This window comes from Scardinius erythrophthalmus (assembly GCF_964197995.2).
Source record: "Scardinius erythrophthalmus genome assembly, chromosome: 9".
Classification (NCBI taxonomy): Eukaryota; Metazoa; Chordata; class Actinopteri; order Cypriniformes; family Leuciscidae; genus Scardinius; species Scardinius erythrophthalmus.
The window spans coordinates 11,746,554-11,773,588 of NC_138229.1; the positions used below are offsets into that span (position 1 = coordinate 11,746,554).

General features: G+C 38.3%; 1 protein-coding gene across 1 annotated transcript in view; it reads right to left on the reverse strand.

Moving 5' to 3' along the window:
• The window catches only part of epha4b (eph receptor A4b), a 138,936-nt gene that overhangs the window by 94,135 nt on the left and 17,766 nt on the right, over window positions 1-27,035 (reverse strand). Inside the window, exons 2-3 of the mRNA XM_081374875.1 lie at window positions 25,909-25,973; window positions 18,539-19,199 (exon numbers count right to left, since the gene is read on the reverse strand). Coding sequence (XP_081231001.1) covers window positions 18,539-19,199; window positions 25,909-25,973 — 726 coding nt within the window. The remainder of the gene's footprint in view (window positions 1-18,538; window positions 19,200-25,908; window positions 25,974-27,035) is intronic.

Consider the following 27,035-nt stretch of genomic DNA (forward strand, 5'->3'; position numbering starts at 1 on the left):
GTCGATTTTGGCCTGTCTAATTAATATTCATGAGCCTCTCTTCTGATTGGCCTGTTGTTTTCTGAGTGACGCATGGCCAGGCCAACCACAGGTAACTAGGGTCATGTAGTGACCTGCTGTGGCTTGGTGATGCTCACAAGTAAGGTAAATAAAACACCTGTAATGATGGACATTGCTGAGGGAAATGTTATCCGGCCTTATATGTTCGAGCCAGACTCAGACCCCGAATCGGCGACGACAGGAGACAAACAACCACCTCCTTACTTTCGCCGTTATTGTAAGAGTATTATAATTACCATTACATCAATGCTGCATGCAGATTTAACATTAACGCTAATTTAAACTGTAAACAAACTAATACTTTTTTTTGTCAAATTCGATTTAAATCTCCCAAAATATGTACGTTAATAGCTAGTTACACTGATTTTGAAACACTTAACTGTTTTATAATATGTAACGTTAGCAGACACCGAATGCAGTAAGCTATGTAACTATTGCTTTCCTACTGATACAGTAAGTTGACGTGCTACAATTTCTTTTACAATGCAACTTTTTCTGTAGAAGGTACTTGTGGTAAATATGCAAGGATGCCCGCAGAACGTGAGAACATGCTGCAATTGACGCCCAAGGTAAACTTGTAAAACTATGAACTGTAAGGACTGCAGCATCTTTGAGGAGAAGCTTCTTTGAAAAACTGGCATTGAACTGTGTCTGATTGACGAAGCAGTCACTCGTGAAATATGCAGAAAAGACGGTTAAGGTCGAACTAATTGCTGTGGTGTTTCTGAATATGAGCCACTGTTCTCTTATATTAATGTTGTTCAGAAACCTGTACAATGATGTAGTTTCGTGACGGTGGGCAGTGATTTTTGTGACTGAAGGCGGTGACTGAGTATTCTGACTGAGTATTCAGTGACTGAGTATTCAGCTGGAACCGGGAACACTTCCCATAAAGCGTTGTCGGGAAACTCAATTCGCATATCTACCTTGAATTGATCAAATAAAATAAAATTCTGTATCAAAAATTATAAGGAAACGCCAGTACTTTGTTTAGGCTTGGTTTGTAGGGAATTCCAAACCTGCGCACATATATTCAAACGCACATAACTATAGAACCAATTCTTAATGCGCATGTGAACGCCATCAGCGTTTCTCACAGGTTCGCGTTTAAAGTCTGTGTAGAGAGAATGGTGTCGTCTTAGCGGCCCCAAATTTAATAACAAATGATCGTTGTGACGGACGCGAATCAATCAAAATTAACTTTAGCTGGAAAATAACTTTATTAAAGAACCGCTATAAAGCCAAAACAATCTCTGTTACCTTAAATTATACGTTTATCTCTGTAAAGCTGCTTTGAAACAATCTACATTGTTAAAAGGGCTATAAAAATGAAGATGACTTGACTTGACTGACATCACATTTACGGAAGTCACAACGGCTCGTGAAAAGGCACCGCTACTTAATGCTGGCTGTGTGCATTTGTCTGTTGATTGACTGTTTTGAAACGTATATGGTAGTTTCATACTGTAGCCCCTAAACCTTGATTCAACATTGGTAAGACAAAATGTTTCTTGAGCACCAAATCAGCATATTAGAATGATTTCTGAAGGATCATGTGACACTGAAGACTGGAGTAATGATTCAGAAAATTCAGCTTTCATATCACAGGAATAAATTACATTTTAACATTTATTATAGAAAACAGTTATTTTAAATGATAATAATTTTTCTGAATTGTATTTGTTTTTACTGTGTTTTTGATCAAATAAATGCAGACTTGTTGAACATAAAATACTTCTTTTTTAAAAACATAAAAAATAAAGAAAAACTGAATTTGAATTTGAACTGAATAAAGAAAATTTGAATACTATTACTTTGGTGCTGACAAAATCTACACGCGTTTACGCCAATGTGTTTTCTGTGCAATCACTCACAAAAATGTGGCTATTTATGTCGAACCAGTCTGTTAAGGTGATATCATTGAATTCAGAATTACCTACCTCTAAATGTCACATTAAAATCAAATAAAGTAACTAAAATTAACTTGAAAAAAAAAAAAAAGATATGCCTATATGCTACAGTATATAGGAAGCCGATTGTTGTAGCCTAGAACATAAGTCTAGAACAAAAGTCTGGCCCTGCACGAATAGGAGACCAGCCAAACACAAAATATACTGCCATACACAAAAATATACCTTATACTACTCATACAGTAAATGCTCATGGAAACCGTTGTTTCCAGCAGGGCTGCTGAGTCGGTTTTCCTGCGGTGTGGTGGCAGGCAGAGGGGGTGGGTGGCAGTTATAAATCTATGAGGGTGAAGCGTTGCTTGATGAAGCAGGTGCAGATCTTTACCTCCCCTGACAGACTAATCAATTCAGAGCGATACTTATCACCTGCTTGCTCTCTCCAATACATCACACATGCACATATCTCATATCACATGCTCTGCTCCTGCCTTGACCACACTAAAAAAATAATAAAAAAAACACACAAAAATGTTCAAGCATGTTACATATGAGTGATAACAGAACTATAGCACAATCTATTTAATAACAGACATGTCAGCAGTATCAGAGACTCAAAAGCACATAAAAACTAAAACACATTAAGGTTTGAAGATGACAGAAGATGAAAAACCTGGCCTGTATGGCTTAAAGTAAGCTTTTCTTTTGTGATACTCTGCGTCCTTGAACTTAAGTGCCAGAGCGACAATGTCGGAGCAGGCAGAGAGCAACAACACTTCACAGAGGACAAAAGGCTGCAGCCTCCAGGAAGGCAAAGTGGGGATCTGAGGTGCAAATTGGGTTATGAGAGAAACAGACTGCAGGCGGAAGCACCGGAGCCTTTGCATTATTGATAACATAGCACCACAGCGGGCCTCGTTCGTACAGCGAGCCGCCAATTCTCAGAGCTGTGATTGGTGTTGTCAGCACAGAGGTCAGCGCGGGCACGGCCTTCAGTCTGACAACATTCAAACACATCTGGAATTTATCGCCACGGATCAGAGGAGTCAATTCTCCATTTCCTCCAGGAATAAGGCAGCTGGCTCCCAACTTGCGTAACATGTAACCTTATGTCCTCTAAGATAAATGAAAAATGAATTTAGGAATCACAACATTATATATGTACACAGAATAGAAAAAGGGATATTTATTTGGAGATTTGATAAAGATTTGCTAGAGAGAGAGAGAGAGAGAGAGAGAGAGAGAGAGAGAGAGAGAGAGAGAGAGAGAGAGAGAGAGAGAGATCCAACAATTCTGCAATATCAAACAATACGTTTTTTTTATGCAGCGGGCCTGGTCTTATTGCGGATTAATTCATCACTAAAATTGAACTATCAAAGTGTACTTGCTCTATCTCTGAAATAACTTTCCTTTTTTTTTTCCATTTTGTCTTATTTTCTCATCTCCTCCACCGATAACTAATGTCCAATTTCACAATCCAATCAATTACCAATGAACAAAAGTCCTGCGCAATTTTTTTTTCCCATTTCACTTGAAAATACATCAGATTACGAAAGTAAAATGGTCTGGAACCAACGTTTCATGTTGAATTACAAAAATCTTTTGTATTTTTGTACTGGTTTGTGTATCACTGGATCACAACAGTCCTTAATATTACACCATCGAAGCAAAGATGAGCTCTGAATCACAGCAAAAATATGTATTGTGCTTTGAATGTAACTGTGGTGTACTGCACAGCACAACTATTAAAGGAGAACTCCGGTCAATTTTAACATTGAGCTAATTTTTTTGTAAATTTGGAGTGCTGTCAGTACAGAGAACAACGACAAAAATCGGTGTTGCCTACACCATGTTATCCTCTTTTTAAAATCTGCACCTTGTTGACTTCAATGGGGCAAGTTTTAAACCAGCTTTTAGCCTCTTAACATCCTTGATGTGTCATTACAAGTGCACAGCCAATGAGTGATTCCTTCAGAGTGAACACGGGTGAATCTGACTGCAGTAGATGTGAAAGATATGAATAAAAATTATGTTATTTCAGCCAGCGCACATACCTGTATTTTCTTCCTGTTTTCGGTCGAAGTCCATAGTAATCGATTGTTGAGTTCACGTGCGTGATCAAAGGTAACTAAACCTATGCGTGTGAACTCAACAATCGATTACTATGGGCTTCGACTGAAAACAGGAAGTAAATACAGGTATGTGCGCTGGCTGAAATAACATCATTTTTATTAATATCTTTCACATCTACTGCAGTCAGATTCACCCGTGATCACTCTGAAGGAATCACTCACATGGCTGGGCACTTGTAATGACACATCAAGGATGTTAAGAGGCTAAAAGCAGGTTTAAAACTTGCCCCATTGCAGGGTCCGACATTAACTTTTTGGCTCACCTGCCACGGGGACTGGTAGATGAAAAAATCCACCAGCCAAGCATATTTTTTACCGGCCAAAATAATAAACAGCCCCTTTTTTTGTCACATATACATTCATTTCAGTACTTTTAATTGAGATAATAAGGTAGGCATATTATGTTGAATACAAACATAAAAAATTGTCCAGAGCAAAATTTGAAATGTATAATAAAAAAAATAATAAAATAATAATAATATATATATATATATATATATATATATATATATTGTGAAATATTACTCTCATTGGGGTGAAATCATTTTTTTTTTTTTTTTAGTTTTGTTTCCTGACTCATGTGGAAGGGAAGGCAGAACGTACTCGGCTAAGTTACTTACGTAACCTCGGTTCCCTGAGAGATAAGGGAACGAGTATTGCGTTGCAAACGCTATGAGAAAACTAATTTTATCGAGAAAAGAACGGCCATGCATGGTGTGTAAAGCAGAAGCAGCCTGGCCAGCGGCGGAGTATGCACGATCCGTGAGTGCTGAAGACGCTCTGCACGGCTTTGATGAGCAGGACACAAATGGGCGGCGACCGCTTCTTCCAGTGGCGGGAGCTTCACATATCCTTTTTCCTCAGCACCGTCAACAGATAGAGCGTTAACTGTACGTACACACCGCCGCCGACTTGAGCTACAAAGAAGCTCTGGCCGCCCTGTCAAGGACGCTTGTCAAAAAGTACGGGGAAGCTTGACGCTTGTCCGCTCTGAATAGTGAGTGCGCGCGCGCGCTCTCTCTCTCTCTCTGCTCGTTAGGAGGCAGAAGAGCGCGTGCGCGCTGACAATTTTATTATTTTGGTATGAACATTCACCCGCCACTGTGGCGGATAGCCTTTTGAGATATACTCGCCAAACGGAAAATCTACCCGCATTTGGCGCTTGGCGGGTGTTAATTTCGGACCCTGCCCCATTGAAGTCAACAGGGTGCAAATTTTTAAAAGAGATTAACATGGTGTAGGTAGGCAACACCGATTTTTGTCGTTGTTCTCTGTATTGACAGCACTCCAAATTTACAAAAAAATGAGCTCAATGTTATAATTGACCGGAGTTCTCCTTTAAGACTGCATTGTCCCGTGGGGGAAAAGGCAATCTATATTTGTGACCCTGGATCACAAAACCAGTCACAAGTAGTACGGGTATATTTGTGGAAATAGCCAACAATACATTATGGGTCAAAATTATTGATTTTTCTTTTATGCCAAAAATCATTAGGATATTAAGTAAAGATCATGTTCCATGAAGATATTTTTTAAAATTTCCTACCGTAAATATATAAAACATTTATTTTTGTGAGTGAATGCAGCACAATCGCGAACATAAATGGACAACTTTTTTTCAATGTTTCGATTTTTTTGCACCCTCAGATTCCAGATTTTCATGTGTATCTCGGCCAAATATTGTCCCGTCCTAATAAACCACACATCAATGGAAAGCTTATTTATTCAGCTTTCATGTGATGTATAAATCTCAATTTAAAAAAAAAATACCCATGTGACTGGTTTTGTGGTCCAGGGTCACATTTGGACCTTAGATTTTCCATGCTACGCAAGTTCTTTGGTGTTTTTTTTTTTTTTTATTTTATTTTTTTTCTAGACTTGAAATACTGGGGAATAAATGTTATTTTCACTTGCTCAGAGTCTGAGAGAATAAGAGGAGGAGGAAGAGAGGGTGATGTAGTCTGAAAATGAGGTGCAGCTGTGTATTTGATTCCAGAAACGAGTAACACTGAAGCTTTGTGAAGATGTGAGCAAAGGGGGGTTGGCAACGGCCCTCAGATTGTTATTCAAGGAGTCGTTCCACATCACCCATCAGTCCCCCTTACTAAACATCTGGCATGAAGTAAAATTGCCCCTATGCGCACACAGAGCTTCAAGAGCTCTCTTTCAGCGAGAGGTCTCCGACTTCTGACTGACCCTCTACCACAGGAAAGAAAGAAAGAGCGAGAGAGAGCTCAGGAATAATGTAGCTGCTCAGGGAGCACTTGACCTTCAAAGATCCTCCGCTGTTTCAGATGAACTTAACAGGGATCAGGTGGGTCTAGACTGACTGCTGCTCCACACTGCCATACATACAGCTTTAACACACACACACCTCCTCTGATATATGACAGGACACGCTGGTGAGAGGAAGAGGGGATATATGAACATAATCTACCAAAAGACGATTAAAAATGCCCCCCATAAGATTCAAATGTGTTTTGCAGGACTAAAGAAAAACCTTTCATAACATCTGTTTTAACTTCTAACATGTTCATATATCACCATGAGTTCATATATCACACAGAGCTCTCTTTTAAAATATGAAGTCTGTTTTTCTTATGAGCTACAAAGAGTCATTCCCCTTTGAGAGATTCAATCAAAACTTCATAGAGCACATATCTGAGACAAAGATTTGATAGACCTCTGTATTACTTTTACGACAGTTACAGAATTTTGGTAATACTTTGCAGGGGGGGGGGATCCATAAAACTGTTTGACGTTTTAAAATAAATGATGGTCTTTTAAGGTCATTTAAAATAAATGATGGACAATTTGTTGGATATTTCATTCCATGAACTTCCAATGAAAATCAAATGTTAGCCTATATTTTGCCTCTTTTTCAAAAAATAAATAATTAAATAAAAAAGGAAGTTATTAGTTATTTTGTGGTACAAAACAATCCTATTCAGATCTATTTTATAAACAAATTTGGTCAAAAATAAACTAAAAGCAATTAATAAGTATAGTCTGAATACATTAAATTTGTAATCTAATAGACTACGCTACTAACTAAAATGTAGTAAAATATATGTTTGTCATGTCATGTTATATTTACATTTAAAATATTGATTTTGTATTTATGATATTATATATATTTATATAATTAGTGAATCTTAAATATGTTTTATTCAGTTCTCGTCAAAATGTTTTCCTTGTTTTAAATTGTTAAACAATTCAGTCAATGTGGTCTCATAGACCTCTGCACAAAAATACACTTAGCTATGGTTGCAAAGTATAAATTTGTATGAATGTCACTGAATTAACATGACAATCGGCAAACAAATGATGCTAGACCTACTGTATGGTATTTCTCAGAACTAACTATTTTCTGAGCCATCTCTATGACTTTTAACCGACTATGATTTTAGTGAATGTATGAAGTCAGTTCCCGTGAAGTTCACACAGAACTCCAAGCAGAGAAACCACTGGTGTCATTCATCACAATAACTATGGACATAATCCACTAATGTTTGACATCCAGAGAGTGTCCAAATACTTTTTGGGGTCACAAATACACTAAAGAAAGCAGAGACACAAAAAAATAGGAAAGGCTGGAGAATTAATCTTAGTCTGTCCTCCCTTTTGAAAAGAACAACATGGTTACACAGCATGTGTCTTTGGATGCTGGTGTCCTCACCAGACTTTTAAACTAGCAGTTTTAAAGTTCTTCAGTTAATCAACTGAAAATATGCTGGTTGACCAGTTTCACCAGCTCTTTCAATACTGAGAGCCATGACCTACTTTCCCTACTGTGAAATCAAATCAGCTAGTCTTAATCGCTTGTAAGGCGGACCCACATGAATTCAACCAGGACACACTTTCACCAGCGGCCAGAATCTGTTTTCTGCCGTCACGACACAGAAAGATCTAGGGAATCTACAGCAAACTGACCCAGTGTCTGCTGCTGGACCCAGCCAGAAATGTTCGGACACTATCCTACATTTCCCAGAGATCTCCTCAGAGGAGCATTACACTATGAAAGGCCTTTCCCAATCTGACAGTTAAATGTGTTTTTTTTACTGATGTAACCTAATGTAATTAGGTTTATTCAGTCATATTAAACAATATTTTGGCTAGTTACGGTATTTTAGATGTTATCACATGAAGTACATTTCCTTTTTTTATTTTTGTTTTATTTTTTTAACAGTGTATGCTGCCTCTAAATCACCCAGGGAAGCTCCTACTTGAGTTCAGAAATCCTAAATATGAAGTGACACATGTTCAAGTGGTTTTGATCTGAATAAATGGATGGGCGCACTGGGGAATTGAATATTTATCTCTCTTTTTCATCTCTCTTTTTGCAACCAGTGCCAACCAGTTACATGACTAGTTTTATAGCTATTTTTTCAACACAAGCTCATTGGAAAGACGTGCCTCTACCTACAGTACATTTTCCCAAAACTCAAAAAACGTACTAATACAATCACTGCAGTTTCCATTTGAAATGAACACGGGGGCAGTAAAACAGCAACAACTTTTTTTCCTTTTCACACAAAATAATGACTACAGGGGCAGATTAATCGATTAATAAATACTTATTTTCATCCAGTTCCTTGCACAATACTATGTTAAGACCTCTAAACATTTTTAACATAGTGAATCATTTGTAAACGAATACATTTTGACATTTGCATCAAAAAAACAGCCCCATAGAAGACCTGCTCAATAGCTCACCGGGTACAACATTGCACGTACAATATAAGAGTCACAATAAAAGAGCTCAAAGACCTTGTAGAAGCAAACTAAAATGGCATGGTTGCTTAAGCAAATGTGTTTTAAGATCACATTTGCTTTTGTTAACACTCTTGGGAATGGTTAGGGTTCAGTGTAGGTGGCCAAACCAAAGTAATAAAACACTACCATATTCACATTAATCTGTTTCAAATAAAACTGAACATGCTTTTGGTGCCACTCACTGGACATTTCACTTTGAAATTGCCGCATTTTTGAAGAAGTGTCGCCACAGGCCTGTTTTTCCAATGAGCCTGGGTTGTATTTTTTATGAAAAGTACAAAATTATGCCCACAATCTAAATTGTGTAGCCAAATTGTATTATAACACACATATTGTCAATGATTTTTTTTTTTTTTTTGACACTAACATAACTGACACTAACATAATGAATCAGGATTCAAATAAAATGCTGAGTTTCCACACTGGTAGATTAAACATATTATAAATGAGGTTATGCTGACATGACCTGAACGCGGAGTTACTGTTTGTCATGCTTCACATTTAATCATATCAAAAACAAAGATTACGATTTGATGATATCACAATATGACCTGTTCACCGGTCTAACCCGTTCACCCGTTTTTAAGCATCACGCTGATACCATTCAGTTTCCTGGATCCTGCACGTGAAATGAATCATGATGTAGTGTTCAAAAGAGTGCAGGACAGCAGGACTTACTGAAGGGCATGAGAATGGAACAGAGAGAAATTTGATAAGCCAACTGAAGAGAAGGAATGAAAGAGTCTAAGTAGGAGGCGATCAGCCAACGTCACAGAGGAGGAGTCAGAGGGAGTCAGTGGAGAGAGAAAGTATATTGCGTTCCAGGACAGAGGGGTGGAAGATGACAGGTGTCTGGGCTGCTCTGGTCTCTGCTGGAACTGTAATTGGTTGTGGCAGACGCAGACAGCATGAATGGCCTGCTTCAGGCCTCCAGGGGTCAGGTAGAGAGAAGGAAGGGGAAAAAAAAACAACTCATGTGATAGAAAAAAGAAAGAGAGGAAGAGACAGAACCAAAACAGTGTGCAATGAGTGCAATTGAGGATATGTATCCAGTGGTGTGTTTTGACAGCAAATCTCAATTTCATAATGATATAATCCCTGTGACAGTACACATCAGGTTATTTTTTGCCATGGACGTGTAGGGTTACTTGGAGAGAAAGAAAGGATGGATGAAATCTACACAGCGCACAGGGACTTGTACAAGTCAGTTATTCTGTTTAATCAGTGAGACACTATCCGACATCAGTACCTTGGGTAACATGGAAGTCTGCATAACACACTGACTGTATCTTATAAATACACAGCCTCGTGTCAAAATAGAAACAAACTCAAGCAACATTTGACAGAATCTAAAAATTGTACACAGGAACAGCCCAAAACATTCATTATAAATATCTACCCAGCTAAAAACATCTCATTGTGGTTTCCTGCAAAGTAGTTTCACCGATCATCTGATGCAAGAGCTTTTTTTTTTTCAAAACACCAAGCCTCAATCTGACTGGTTGGATTTATGCAATTTTTGGGAATCTGGCTGGAAAGCACAGTCTTGCTGAAAAACTTTCAGCTGGAACTTCATTGAATTGAAGCTTGCTATTTTTTTTTTTTTTGCTAATTTAATTAATGACCTAGCACAGAATCTTAGATATGTCTTACTCCTTTAGCATCACAACGTTTCATTTTCTATTCTTTTGTTCTTTGAAAATTAGATATTGGTCACCAAAAGAAAAAATTCTGGCCATTACTGATAAGCCAACAATATATATATATATATATTTTTTTTTATGTTATGGCTGATAATCGATAAACAACTGATCTTAAAAGTCTATACTATTTTGACAAAATAAATTCGATGAATTAAAAATAAAACACTAAAAACTATCATTTTAAATGCTACAAGTGAATTTAGGCAGCATAACATTATAATGTAGCCTACAGTATGAAAAATGGAAATATTCATGTTGCTAAGATTAATACATTTAACAGTGTTAGTAGTACATTATGAGATGACATCAAATAATCAAAATGTAAAAATAGGGGACAATTAAATATTCAATATCAACTAATACAAATTAATTTTCAATTAAAATCAGCTGATAAACAGTACAGTACTAATAAATGGCCCAGACTTTGTTGATATTCAGAAGTCTGGCTCTTTGAGACTACATTCAACATGGTATATGCAAAGAGAAATGACCACTCTTCTATTCATGTAGGAAATGAGAGCTCAAAAGAAATAAGCCCTGTCTACCCATCCTAAACACGGTAATAGCCTTATTCATTGCTGATAAGAGCAGCCAGCAGCAACACAATAACTGACCTGAGAACAGACGCTCTTATCAGATGGACTCCCAACGTTGTGAATGAAGCCCACTGAAAGAGGACTGTGCTAATGAGAGCTCTCATGAGACTGAAGACACAGCCCGAGCATGTTAATTACCTACAAGGGTGTGAAGGTTATGGGCCAGCCCATTTCATAATGCCATGTAGGAAAGAAAGTCACACATCAGGTTGAGGCACAAAGAAAAGAAGAAAAACAAAAACAAGAACTCATCTGAGCTTTAGGAGATGGGCCCGTTCTGGTAAGATTGATGATAGATTTACAGTAAACTCATTAAGTGCATCTTAGTACATTTCAGCCGATTCAAATCACCAAATTCCACATCCGATCCAGCATTAAATATACATTAAGGAATCAATAATAGAAACAGCACAAGTTGTGTGTTAAGTTGGAGTTAGTAAATGATGACCTGCTGTCTTACATTCCTGGTGAAAGTGCTGATGGATTCTCATAACATCTATTTAAATGGAAAGTTCATCGAAGCATTTTAATTCTGTCATTATTTACTCAACCTCATATTATTCAAAATCACCCATTTAAAATCCTCTTTCCTGTGGAAAAAAAAGATGAATTTTCAAACAACATTCTGTCTACTCTTTTAATATAATGAAAGTGAATGAGGACTGAGGCTTTCAAGCTTCAATATTGACAAAAAACACCTTAAATGTATAATGAAAGTCATTATTTATTGAAATTCTATGATACTTGGCTACTTGTGAACTGTGAACAAAGTCTTTTAATGAATCAGTTGATTTAGTTCACAAATCCAACTGATTCAGTCCTTGAGTTCAACTCGACTCAATCATCCAGTCACAGTTCGCACACATGAGGAAAAGATTATCATTAAATAACGGCTTAAACTTCAGAAGATTTAGAATATTGCATCTTACTGACTATTTTATGATGCTTTTTGCAGCTTGAAAGCTCTAGTCTTGATTTATCATAAGTTAATAGAAAATAAGTGACCAATATATAATTTTTTTTTCATAAAACGCTAACATTTTTAGTTATACAGGTTTGAACTAACATGAGGGTGAGGTAATAATGGCTCCATTTTAATTTGTGGGTGTTCCTTTAATACAAAGGTATATGTTAAGTATAAGTGATTTAAGCCATTATATCTTTATTTAATCATCCGAAACTAAAGGAGGCTGTATATTTTAATGTCCGCTGTAGTTTTGCTCGATATAGCGGTGCTGAAAGTGCACTGCAGCAGTTCCCTATTATCACAATCTACTCACCAGTCACACACAGACATGCCTTCTTTCTGATAAATGTCATTATACCCCAAAAGTGTATGAAAAAAATACATGGCTACAAGGATATTAATATTTCATAAACAATACCGTATGCATCATCTGAGAAAACCATATAGGGAATGTGCTACATCCAGAGGTCTCTATGGAAATGTACAAGCGCTCTACCCTGCACAGAGGACAACAGGGCTCAACCAAACACACACGCTTGCACCTTTTAAAACACATTTATGCACGGCTGTCAAAAAACGCAGACTTGAACAAACATACGCTGATGATCAGCATTCAAATGGACTTCCTTGCTGATTTCCAAATGAGAAGCGTTGACGGGCAGCATGTAGCCAAGCCTAATTGAATGTCATCATTTTCCATTATTTGTTGCCTTTTTTAAATGAAAGCACTTAGCCTTTTTATTCACGTTTCTCAGAGACAGTTGGATCCATGAGTCCTTATGAATATTTAAACAGGGACCAGCAGTTTCATCTCCTTGAGTGGTCTCTGAGCGTCGCTAGAGCCTGCGTCGGGAAGGAGGGATGACCATTACCGAAACTCGACCATGGAACAGCTGAAGAAAAACACGGATATTACAAAAACAGCACTATGGAAAATGTCAGTAATTAGAACTGGCTGCCATTTCAGAGGCAGAGTGGGCCCGGCTAATGAGTCCATTAGCACCTTCCTTGCATAAAGAAGACAAGCAAAAAAGCCTCATTTTAATACATTAGCCTGCTGACAGTTTCACCGCGGAGGCTATTCAGCGCAGCTGACACGCTTTTCCAAGGGCTCTGACCTTTTGTTTGCTGAGCGCTGGCTCAGAGGAGAGAGTGGATTCAGCTCTCCAGGGCATAAACACTGGAGAGAGTGTGAGAAACCAACACCTTTTGCTTCCAATGACTCATTGAGAATATCAGCAGCTCACTGCATTTTCAGTTACTAATGGTACAGAAGAGGTAACATAACGGCCCATGCGGGCATTAGTCAAGCAATGTTTCCAAATTTAGCCAGCACTCAAGGCCTCGAAAACATTCGAAAAGCTTGCCGTTTGAGTGAATACACATTTCACCTTGGCCCACAACCAACAAACTGTGAAGTGTTCTCGTTTTTTTCACCCCTGAATTTCACTCTGCTTTGAAATTTCATCAGAGAAAAGTAAAAGTCCTTTCACTCCCACTATTCTCAAAATATTCTAAACGTCCTTGCCCACATACTTAATTGCATAGTTCACCCGAAAATGAAAACTCTGTCTTCATTTACGCACCAATGGCATTCCGAACCTGTATGAGTTTCGTTCTTCAGTGGCACAAAAAAGGAGATGGTTAGCAGAATGCTCACACTTTTCCATACAATGAAAGTAAACAGTGACAAAGGGCTTTCAAGTGCAAGAAAAAAAGCTTCATAAAAACAAAAAGACTGAAATTTCAGCAGCCATTAGTCCAGTCTTTAATGTCACACGATCCTTCAGAAATCATTCTAATATGCTAAAATATTAGCTTAATATTTTTCGTGGAATTCATGAAACCTTTTTTTTTTTTTCAGGATTCATTGATGACAAGACAGTTCAAAAGAATCAAATTTTTTTAGGGGCTGTTTACACCTGGCCACTTTATGCGTTTTCTCAGATCGGATAGCTATCTGATTTATCAAAACGATTCCATTTACACCTGGTCACATAAATGTTTTTCTGCGAAACGGATTTAAATCCGATCTTCAATTCCCGCGCTATATGCAGATTTAATGGTCGGCACGTCACCGAAAGCAACAAATATGAGCTGCATTTTATTGATCATTAGCTAAAATTTCAAAATCAAAGACCGCAATAAGAGAGAGCGGCAACAGCCCTGGTAAGATCATTTCCTTTCACTACTTTTAATGATGATGATTGTGTGTTAAGCGTCTGCGACTTACTTTCACTTTGATTTGCGATGAATAAATGCTCAGCTTCTCATCTGCGGTGATGCGTGTTCCAGAAGCGTCGTCATATCTGGCTATAACATAACATATAGCCTATAACACGCTCTCACACGTTTATTTTTTTAGCATTTTTGGGAGGAGTACAATTTACATATGTGGTTTCAACAACCAGATGCATTTACACTTGTCCAGTTTCGTCTGGAATGTGGCCCAGACCACCACCTGAAGAGGTTTGAGCGATCGGATTCAAATCCGTCTCGAATGCGTTTCGGAGGGCATGGTCTTTTCACGATGGGATAGCTATCCGATCTGAGAAAACACATGAAGTGGCCAAGTGTAAACAGCCCCTTAAATTGAAACCTTTTTTAACATTATACGTATTTAGTGTCACTTTGTGCACTTTTGTGCAAAGTAACATCTTTAGCAACAGTGTGAAAGTGAATAGCACATAACAGGCACAATAGCAGTATAAATAGCTATCGGTTCAATACGCATCTGGTTATGACTAACCATGCGTCAGCGTTTTCAAATACCTCAGTTTTCAAAGTCCACACTATAATTCATAAACAGCATTTTCAAATTTGTCCACTTGGGAAAGCATTTTCAAAAGGCTCAATTTTTGCAAGACAAAAACGCAGTTTCAGTGTGGATGAAAGGCAATACGGAGAGAAAAAGATGCGTTTTCAAACAGAAAAATATTAGTGTGGACAAGGCCTTAGTAAACTAAAGCCTTAAATGTTGTTGCAATGAAACATCTTTTTTTTTCGGTACTGAAAAAGGATCTGAATTTCTAATTATGCTGTTCTATCGTGGTCGATCATCTCCCACCACAACGATAAGGCTCCACGCTAACCAAAAGTGGCCTACGGCATAAAGCAATAGTTCCGTGATTCCTAATCCCATGCTAAGCTTTCCAATATCTGTGAGTTGTCTACCTGACGATTAAACAACCGTGTGGTCTCCAAGGCAGCTATTGTACTAATAGCAGAAACCATTTCTAGAGAGTCTGCCAGCTTAATACAGATGGAGGATCATTCACAAATCCTCAATATAATCAAAGCTTACAGGGATAACTCATGTATTAAATATGAAAAGCCATCTGCCGGCCTGATGTGTAATGCAGTTACTATGGTGAAAAAAAAAAAAAAAAAAGCCTGTGCTTACACATGCCACACACATCCAGCTATAATTCACTGCCTGAGATGAAGGATAAGGCCATATATTAGGAGACCTCTGGCCTTGCGCTGCCAATAGACCTCCATGATTAGCCATTTCGTCATGCCGGCCTGATGTGGACCACCACACTGAGAAACAGCTCAACACGGTCAATCTCTATTTATTGAGTCTTGCGCTCTGTTAGCAAGGCCTTTCGGTGAGTTCTTATTTCTCTTTTCCACTGACCTCTCGCATGATTGATTGAATGATTCAACCGGAAAAGATACAGCTAGCTTTGTCTTGAATAAGGTTAATTGACCGGTAGAAAGCAATTCATTACACTGGCATGTTCTGATAAGATTATTTTGCAAAGAGTGACCATTCCTTGACCTGCTGCATCAGAAGGAGGGAAGGTTTCAAATAGGGATGGCTGCCATAAGCCGAAAAGGAGATAACAGATTCTGTGGAGCCCCTAAAGGAAAAATACTATGAAATGGGAGGACAAAATATATTTCAATGCTTTTGCATTCTCTCGTAATTATATAGTTGGGTTAGGGCTGGGCGATAAATTGATTTTATCGATTAACTCGAATGTGTAGTTTACGTCGATTTATTTGAATGAAAAACGGTTTTCTCTCTAACATTCGCCGAAGCTCTCCTCTGGGCTCCCGTAGTTCCGAACGGGAACTGCAGTTGCGAAATGCAGTTCCCCGTGCATTTGCCATAGAGATACACAAACAACATGGCAAATGAACAAGACTGCGGCAGCACAAGCACACCCGCCAAAAAACAACCTACAGTCTTACAAACTTACTCTGATTTCATTTTCAATACAATCAAAAACTGAGACGCAAGACATACACATTTGAATGATACCAGAGATTGCGTCCGCGGTGATCCGAGACAGGAATGTGCGCTGTGTTTAAATGCACGAAGTGTCAGCGCTCTCCGTATAATGTGTGATCTCCGTGCTGCGCGCAGGCTCACATGTTAAAGTAAACAACTTAGCCAGTGATAGTTTGCTGTTCCGCCTCTAGAGGCCGCTCTCACTCTGTATAATGCCAGCAGTCTCTTCTCAGGCTCTCATACTGTGCAATGACAGCGCACCTTCTCAGCCGCTCCAGCAATGGACGCAACCAGGAAAAACTATCGGTGTGGATTTTTGCCGATAACGATAGTTCCACCAATCAACTATCGGTACCGATATATCTGCAAAACCGATGAATCCGTCGACCTCTAATATTGTTATTTCTGAAATATCCATAAGAGAAAAACTATGTAGGATACTTTATCCCAAAATTCAATGTTCTCAATTTGACCATACATTTCTAGAGTTATGAATGATCTGGATGCAATATCAACAGTCACTTTAAATATCAAAATCTTGATAAATCGTTCTTGATTGATCGGAATTTCAAAATATATTAGTGGATATTTTTACACAAAAATAACTACTTTTCTGTTATTTTAACTGGATGCCACTTCCAGAATTAAACAAGATGTGTAGTGCGGTCATGTGACAACAAAATGCCATTCTACTCTCATTTACAAATATATCAGGAAGTAGATATTAGTACCCTTAAATTAGCATAAGCTAAGCTAACTAAAACAAAATTCATAGCAACAGAGCAAAAAAAGCACAAAATTAATGGAGAAGAAAGAGCTGCAAATTCAATCAACAAGAGGTTTGAAACTTTGAGAGCTGTGTGGGTTGCTAGATATTTACTTTTTAATGTTTTGACATTTTAAAATTTAAAACATTATTGTGAATATACATATTGCCACTGGTACCTTATAGTTTAAATATTAAACTCAATAAATCAAGAAGATCTGGGGTTTGAGCTAGTATTACACTTAAATGAGGCAAAAAGATTATAAAATAATGATTCAACAGCTAGCATAGACTTCTTTGAAGAAAACTTCTACAAACTCATCCAATGAACGCACACACTCTTGAATTAAAGCAAGACTGCCTGCTGGAGGCCTATGGATTTACAAAGCAAGTAAACAGAACAGATAGTCTATGGAATGCTATGTCTCAATAATTTGTATCCTGGAGCATAACTACCTTCCCCAACTCAGGGAAACAAGGCACGGAGTGAATCTGAATGAGTCACAGAAGCCCTCAGCTACTTTCATTGCAAACTTATTTGCATTTGCTCACAAACACACACATACACACTCACTAAGCATACAAAGGGACTGCAACTGCTAAAAAAAACAGATTGTGGATATTTCATCACTACAGAATGTGCCATATTAACCAATAAATTCCCTAATAAAGTCATAAAAAACGTGGGTTTTGTTATACAGTGGCCCTAAAAAGTATTTGGACAATTTAGCCAAACTTAAAATACATGAATGGTATTGCATTTTGTAAGAAAGTACATTTAATTTAAAAGAAAGATTGCATACACTTGATGACTTCAAACATTCAATAAAAATTACCTAGAATACACTTAAATTAAATGCAAAATAAAAGAAAGGTTAGCTACGTTTAGCCTAGCATTGTTTACAGAATATTTTGTATGGAATGCAATGACATTTAAACACATTAATAGGGATGCACTAATATTAAAATTTTGACCAAAGCTGAAAATTATTTTCATGTTATGGCTGATAACTGTTAAATGTCAGATATTAGAATTTGTACTATTTTGTCTAAATAAATTAAAAATAAAATACTTAAATTATTAGTGTTAATTTTGAGATTTAGATGAAAGCAAAGGTAATCTAAATGTAAAATAGGTAAAATAATCTAAATGCACAATTAAATATATCCATATATCGACCAATAAAGAAAGAAACTTTAATATTGGCCGGTAACCAAACAATAGGGGAAATGCCATTGAAATGACTGGGAAAAGTGTCCCAATTTATCGTGTGCATCCCTACATCTTAAAGTGTAACCTGAGAGTACAGACGTGTCTAAATACTTTTTAATACCACTGTATATCTAAAGTTGCCAACACAGGAGTACAATAAGCTGCATAGAAAACTCACGCTGACAGTAGTCCTTGTTCTCTTCGAAGCCCGGCTTGCAGACACAGCGTCCAATGGGCACCAGCCATCCGCCATCTCCACTGCAGTACATCCTCGGCGCCTCAAACTCCTCAGAGTCATTCACACAAGATCCCCTAACCTCCACCAAAGCCGAATCTCCCCCTGTCACTGTGTCGGGAAACTGGGCCAAGTTCAGAACGGCAAGAGGACACTTCTTATAGAAGACCCTCAGGGACACCAAAGCAATGCAGGCTCCAACATCTTGGAAAGCCAGGTAGAAACCCTTCTTGCTCAAGTTACTGATGTCCCTGACTTCTGTGTTTAGTTTCATGACGCGATCACCCACGTCAGTCTGCGTGAAGCTCTCGTCGGCTGCGATAGTGTCGATCTTTATGTACTGGCTCTCCTTGATGAACCACAGGTTGGCGTTGTTGGACTCGTAGTAGTACATATTGAAAGTTTCTTTGCAGGTGCCAGGAACTCCAGGCAGACTGTTGCAGTCACGCAGGGTGAACTTAATCTCGATGTAGACGCGCTGCGCTCCATCTCGTGGGATGTGGCGCGTGCGTAGCCAGTTGTTCTGATTAGCCTCCATCACATTACACACCTGGTAGGAGCGCATTGGGGTGTTCCTCTCATCCATCACACTGATTTCCTCCCACTGCAACAGACAGAACAACTGTTATGATTGCAAAAATGTGTAAACAAACAAAAAAAATTCTATTTTATATATTATATGAGGATGCAAGTTTGCCAATCCTGAACTCTGGGCTTAAATATTGCATGTATATTGTGTAAATATTTGTTATGTATTATTACTATTTCATGTACACTTATGGAACACATAGTATGCTTCAGTTAGTTTGTGTGAGTGTGTATGTCTCCAGTTGCATAGGCAGCAATAGATATGTATGAGTATGTGTAAGGGACTCGTCTCCCATCATCTCTTGCCATCTGCTTCCACTTGTCTAAGGTTCCTTCATTTGGAACACTTCATGCATAAGTAACATTTCACTCCTTAAAGGGAGAGAAAATAAACCATCCAGGGAGTCTTAGAGGGGCGGGCAATTTCTTCAACGGCTGGTTCTCAAAAAAAGATTCTGATTTGCTTCAATAAATTCTATTCCTTCTCTGTATAATTTGCAGCGGAGATGAGCTGGAGGACCACCGGCTCAGTTCTAAGTGATTTTAGAGATTCATTTGAGCTGCTGATCAATCAGCGAGTAACGTACTAGACTTCAAATACTATGCATTCAGGAATCACTGCTTGACCACTTGAGTTGCCACTTGAAGGCATTCATCATCATTTCCGCTCAAGATTTCTTGAACAGTGCATGATGGGAGCAATCCACTGGAAAAAGACATACAGTTATGGGCTTTTAAAGAGCTCTGTGTTCTTTTGAAAAAAAACTGTCATCTTTTACTCACCCTTATGCCGTTCTAAACCTTTTTGACTTTTATCTTGTGGGGGTGGTGTGGCGCAGTAGATAAGACACATGCCTTTGGTGTGAGAGACCCGGGTTCGAATCCACTGTGAGACACCAATGTGTCCCTGAGCAAGACACTTAACCCCTAGTTGCTCCAGAGGCGTGCGACCTCTGACATATATAGCAATTGTAAGTCGCTTTGGATAAAAGCGTCAGCTAAATGAATAAATATAAAATATAAAATATATCTTCCATGGAACACAAACCGAGAGTACCTTACTCACTGATTTTGTCAATTTACAGTGAATGGAGACTGGAGCTTTCAAGTCCCAAAAAGTATACAAAAACACCATAAAGTATCATTAAAAGTGATCAATAATGACTTGTGCTCTATATTCCAATTTTCCTCAAGCCATACAATGGCTTTGTCTGATAAACAGAAAGTAGCTATGTTGGACACATCAACAAAATCTTATTTTGTTCTGGATATGTTCAATGAATAGATTGATACAAAATCTGATCTGAATGATTTGACTCAATGATCCAGTTACTACAGTTAACATATCACTGGAATAAATAACAACTTTCAATCTGTTCATCATACAAAGCTATCGTGAGACTTGAGACAGCATGTGAATCGTTTGATACGTTCGTTTCCTTTATGAAACCTAAAAGCTCCAGTCCTCAATAAAGGCAAAGAGCTACCAATACATAAAATATCTCATTTTGTGTTCCAAGGAAAAAACAAAGTCAAATGGGTTTGGAATGACACAAGGATGAATAAATGATGACAGCTTTTTCATTTTTGGGTGAACTAATCCTTTAACAACCCTTAAACTGATTGGCAGTGAATATGGGTGCACATTTAATCAAATGGTCAAGGAGACTGAGTACATCAGAATGTCTAAAAAAGAGCCATTTTCCACATCAGTGCATTCAAGCATTTGAAGTATTTTATACCATGCGTCAGCACAGTCTGGAGTGCACATCACTTGCCGGCCATGCCATTATGTCATAGCAACAATGAGAGCGTTTATGACACGTTGCCATTAGCTTATAGCTTTAAAAAAAAGTGATCGAGCTCAGGGTCAATTGTTAGAGCAGTTTGGCTTTAAACTGAGCCATATGCTGACTGGTGGGAATGGGTGGACATTACAGATCAAAGTGACAGAGCCACTAAACGTCTTGGGTATGTTCTTTCCCTTTGAGTGGAATAATTACGACTTTTGAAGGAATATTTATGTAGGGAAAAAGGCAGGTTTATGCCTTTCTGTTTATTTATTTTCAAGAGTCTGTCTGAACCCAACTGCTACGGAAAGTTTCTTTGGATTTGCATTGTCTGAATTCATGAAGTATTTTACCACAGATGGGTGGTTACACAAAAGTCTAAAGGGTTGAGTTACACACCCCAGATCTCCAGACGCACATATACAATTTAGCTACACATTTTTGTATGCCACGATAGGGCACAGCCATGCAAAGGAAATTGGCCATGTGCAGTTGATATTCATGAACGAAACTATCTAACTTCCAGCAAAAGCATACACCGAAACGTTCATAAATCCACCTACGTACAGCTAGTTCAACACACACTCACAATTGTTAAGCTAAAAACAGGTTATTTGGACAGGAGGTAAAGCTTAGCCACTCTCAATCAACGTAGCGGCCATAAGTGTGACGTGGGCGTCTTGTTAATTAGCGTCTCCAGCTGGCCGCTTCCCCTAGAGTCTCTTCTGAAATACCTTAACTCCATACCCCAGTCACCCTTCACAGGCTCTGGCCGCTTTGAAGCCAGGCAAATATGTCAGATCAGGGGGTCTGCTTAGCCCTTCATTGGCTTAACTTAATTGCAGGCCCACAATCATCTGGTAGTTTAAGATACTTAAATGCAATTGACTTTAAATCCCTAAAAGAACGTCTGTTTTTTGGGGGGAGAAGGCCCCTTTTGGAGGACACGTTAATAGGGCTACCTGTTTTCTATCACTCTAGGTGAATTGCTCCCTTCTATTTTAGTAACAGACACGCACACATACCCTAAACGACTATGGCCATTTGAGAACCAACCCAAAACAAACCTTCCACATCTGGGACAGGGAAAGCTGTATTAGTCTTGACCTGCGAGGGTCAAGTGGCAGGCGATTGAGTCAGTAAGGTAAATATCCAGCGGAGGTGAAGCGGCTGCTTTGGGAGCACATCGGTTTTCCTGTGAGTCGCTCCACAACGGCGCACCATCGGCGGGTTCAGTGGGTCATGGGTCGCCATGATAATCCTCAAGTATGAAACGCAAGCCGCAGCTGCAAGACCTGATTTAGCCTTACAGTTCACTCCCATTAAACAACTGCCATACCAGCAAAACAAAGAGACTCCTACTATCACTGAATCTAAGGTAAACACAGCACAAGGACAGGGAGGAATGTTCCCTGAAGAGTTTAACAGACGTAGTGTGGAAACAGGCCAATTGGAAGAGACTCTCACAGTACTGTATGTAAGAGTATCACTCAATCCAGTAAAAAAAATCTCTCAATTTGGATTCTTAAACTTATCGGTTAGGGTAAAATTTAGTTATAGTTTGTTGTAAAAAAGAAAAGAAAAAAAAGAAATACTTCATTTCTACTGATGGGAAAGCACATACTTTTGAATATGCAATAAGAAAGCATGCCAGCATTGAGATCTACAAGGTTTCCCTTTGCACAGGCTGTTTGCATGAAGCATTTAGATAAATTCAATAAGATGTTTTTCTTTAACAGATCTAAAAATGAATGGTTACAGTAAATGGCCTATATTAAAAATCTATAGTATAGAGCAGGGGTGCCCAATCCTGCTCCTGCCAATCGAATGTCCTGCACAGTTCATCTCCAACCCTAATCAAACACACCTGAAGCAACCAATTAACGTCTTCAGGATCACTTGAAAATTAAAGGCAGGTGTGTTTGATTAGGGTTGGAGATGAACTGTGCAGGACAGTCGATAGGCAGGAGCAGGATTGGGCACCCCTGGTATGGAGTGATGCAGGAATTAGTCTAAAATAATTTTTAAGCATTTATTGATTGAATTTAATCAACAAAATGTGTAATAATCATAAACCTTTGTTGATCACAAAGCTTTTGTCTGTAATAATCCAAATGACAACAGAAAAATCCCATTGGCTTTTTGTTGATGAAAACAGGGTGATGTTAACTTCCAGATTGGCCTACAAAAATGCATTGTCTCTGCAGCACCATTTTGTCTAAAAAAAATAATTTTCAGAAAAATTCTGTCAAATTTAAGTTGATTTGTATAGCGCTTTTCACACTACATATTGTCAAAGCAGCTTTACAGAAAACCAATAGTCAAATCAGTGATGTGAAGCTTAAGATCAGCCATCATAACTTGTTAATGATGTACAGTTAAAAATATGGATTATTCATTTTGATTTCTGCTAAAGAAAATAGTATTTTTAATAATAACAATTACTAGCAATTGTGGATCTTTGTTGTGCTCCATTAAAATGATGTTGGCGTTAGATGATAGCAAATGTAATCTAAGATGTAAAAAAGTCAGAAACAAGCATTCACAATTAAAGAAAACACTAATATTGGCCGATAAGTGATATGGATAATGGTCCAATTATACATCCCTAGAACACACTAATTCCAAACCTGCGTACTATGTAGGACAGAATATGCAATATGGAATGCAGTCTTAGAGAAACAGCCCCCAGTAGACACTCCATTCATCTGCTGAGGAGCTGGCGATGTGCTCACTCACACTACAGCAGCTCTCAGTCCCACTACAGAAATCCAAACACTCCAAGCCGTTTACATGAAAAATCTCATAAATGAACTTTGGTTTACAGGATGCATCTGTTTTGAGGATCTTGTTCTACAGTGTTTGCATTGTCTTCCACGACTTCAATTTTAAATGTCATTCAGTATTCACATGATTTCTTAGGGAGAGGTGCCGGGTTTGGGTTATTGACAACATATCACCCTGTTATGAAATGCAATACTCTGTTATGCAAGTCTAATATTTCTCAGTTTTGGAAGGAGTACATGTCTATCGCACTATTTTCAGCAAAAATGAATAATTTGTAAATTCTGTTCATCTCCAGATTAAGCTGCTACACGACACGTCTCGTAGACACGCGTGTGGGGCACGGGCAATCTGATCTAGCTTCTGACGTCTCTATTAAATCATTTAAAAGTCAGCTGTGAAATCCCCGAGATTGATTTTCTTTTAAGTTCACCATGGTTTTTGCAAACTTGATTTATTTTTAGACCACTTTGGGTGCATCAAAAAAGACAGAACAGGCCTCCTCTACTCAAAATAAACGGCTCCTTCTTCTGTTCTCTGGCACAGGGGATTGTGTTACTGCTTTAGAGACTCTTAATCTTGACGTCTTCCTCAAATAAATTGGAAGTAAGCGACCGGGTAAGTTGGTGTTAAGCCGAAAATGAATGCCTCTTGGCTGAAAACGAGTATATGCTCACTAGACTTCACAGATGACCTTGACATCATATCCTACAATTTGCACATGCAAAAAACAGTGGCTCCTATTTATAAGAACTTGAGAACGTGCTTACAGCCTTCCTTTCCCATGGGCTCGATGTATGCTGTATCCACTCTTATACATATGCATGCGCAGGTTGGGTCTAACCATATGCAATTCCAGCACATTTAAGATGTGATGGCGTGATTACCGATAATTGTTGGCAGGGGGATTTTTTTTTTTTTTTTTTAAAGGTGTCTCTGTACAGTTCAAATACTTTTGTGTAAAAGAAGCACTGAAGATTACCTTGAAGAATAAAATGTGTAAGAATCAACAGAGCTTATTCAAAGTCCATTTAAGAAAAGTAATTTCACTCGGAGATAGGCCAGCTCCTATCTCTTTGAATGGGGAACATCAAATTCGCCAGAACTGTTGACCAAGCTTATGATTAAATTTCATATCTGAAATCATCAGTGAAATCTGACAACAACTGTTTCATTAATTTTGTTTCTAAATGTTCGAATCATGACAAAAAAACGCTAATGTGCATGCACAGTCCTAAGTGTGCGTCTCAAAACTGTCTGTTTCTATAACAACCGGAGCTTCTAACGGCAGCTGCAGTTATGCGATGACTTTGCTAATCAATGATTGGCTCTTTCATTTAGAAGGCGGGTCTTATTCGCCATTTTGGGTGTTGCACTTTCTCCCATTCATAAGTAATCGGAGTGCACCGTCTTCCTATATATAAAGTCTTTGGCTTATTTTATGTAAAAAACCTACTGGCTTTTTGTTGAAGGAACCAGGGTGATTCTTATTTCTGGATTGGCCTACAAAAATCCTTCATCACTACATTTTGTCAAGAAAAAAAATCAATAGTCAAATCAGTGATGTTATGCTTAAAGGGAGGTTCGAAGTAAAATCAAGGACTTTTACGTGCTTTTCCCAAACCACTGAAGTGACGTCAACGTCCGGGTTAGCAGTAGCATGAGCCGTCAGGCAAGTGTTATTTAAATAAACTCCTGATGTACTTACAAACTTTCCAAGTTTGGAAAGTTTGGCTCGAGGTCATGGTGCAAAGGACCCTAGGCTGATTTTACTCCAAACCATCCTTTTAAGATGACATCATAACCTTAGAATGTACAGTAAAAATGTGGACTAATATTTTAGAGTTCTGCTAAAAGAAAAGAGCATGTTTTAATAAAAAAGGAAAAATATGCAAAAGGGGTTCAAACAGAAAAAGAAATATGCTAGAGGAGTTCAAAAGTGTGTCGGAGCCCAAGAGCCCAGACTCATTTTAATTTAAAAAAAGAAAAAAGAAAAAAAGTTGTCCCTGCACAGTTCAAATCATTTTGTGTAAAACAAGCACAGAGACAAAATGCACCATTTTTGGCTGGTTGCAAGAGTCAAAATTGATTAAAGACGTTTGTGGGGGCTTGTGTGTTTGTGTCTTGATTTTGATTGGTTGTGTTACTCACCCCTTCAGCTGGGTAGGCCTCCCAGCCAAGGTCTCCCAGAGCAGACATAGTGTCCAGCAATGTAACTAGAGAGAAAGAAAGGAGTAGAGAAAGAAAAAGAGCATACGGGGGAGAGAGAAAAAAGTAATGATTTGTTAAAGTTCACTCAGCCTCGTGACACTGTGAGCAAAACAAGCTAGTTAGATGAGATTGCATATTTGGCAAGTAAATCACAGAGCAATTGCAGACAATCAGGTCCGTAGCCTGAGGGACGAGAGTCTTGCCCCACGGTTTAAATCATTCCCACAATGCCCTTGTTCATCCAGCGTTGAAACCCAATGCTGGGAACCCATTACGAGGGAAAGACTGTTTTGTAAATCAGATGTATCAATAAAAACACAGTCATGTCTTACACAGCATTACCGGCAGAACAGTGTTTGCCCTCGATCGCTGTATTGATGGTTTTCATTTTCATTTCTGGAGTATGTATGAATATGTGTGTGTATGCCAAGGGGAATGGGTCAACAAAACATCTAAGAGGCTATTTCATTTCTTATGCTAGTCTCTACCCCCAACAATAACTACCCCCCCCCCCTCCCCCCGCACAGAGGGTTGCATACTGTGTTTGACATTCCAGGGTAAATCAGGTTTTGCCATTGACGGCTATTAATTTTTAATCACCTCTGATGTTGCGTTTTACACTGAGGAAAATATGTACATATGGCATATGGCTAATTTAGTGTTGCAAAACATGTTCTACATTTCAAGAATTAAAAGACAAAATTGTCAAAACACTGACTCAGATATATTTGATCACAGTAACATAACAGAACTGAAATGAACAAAATCAGAATCTAAAACATGACTTCAAATTTCATATATTTAAATATGTATATTTAATAATATTATACACATTAGATAGACAGGCAGACAGACCGACAGACACACACACACACACACACACACACACACACACACACAATCACTTCTTCCAGTCAATACTTCCAGGATATTCGCATAAAGAAAAGCTGAGCACAGCATGTTTGACATATCAGCACACATGAAAATGAATGACATGCAGATCTTTAGTGGTTTAATAGCCTTGTTTGTCTTTCACCCTCTCGGAAGTCAATGTTTTAACTGTATTC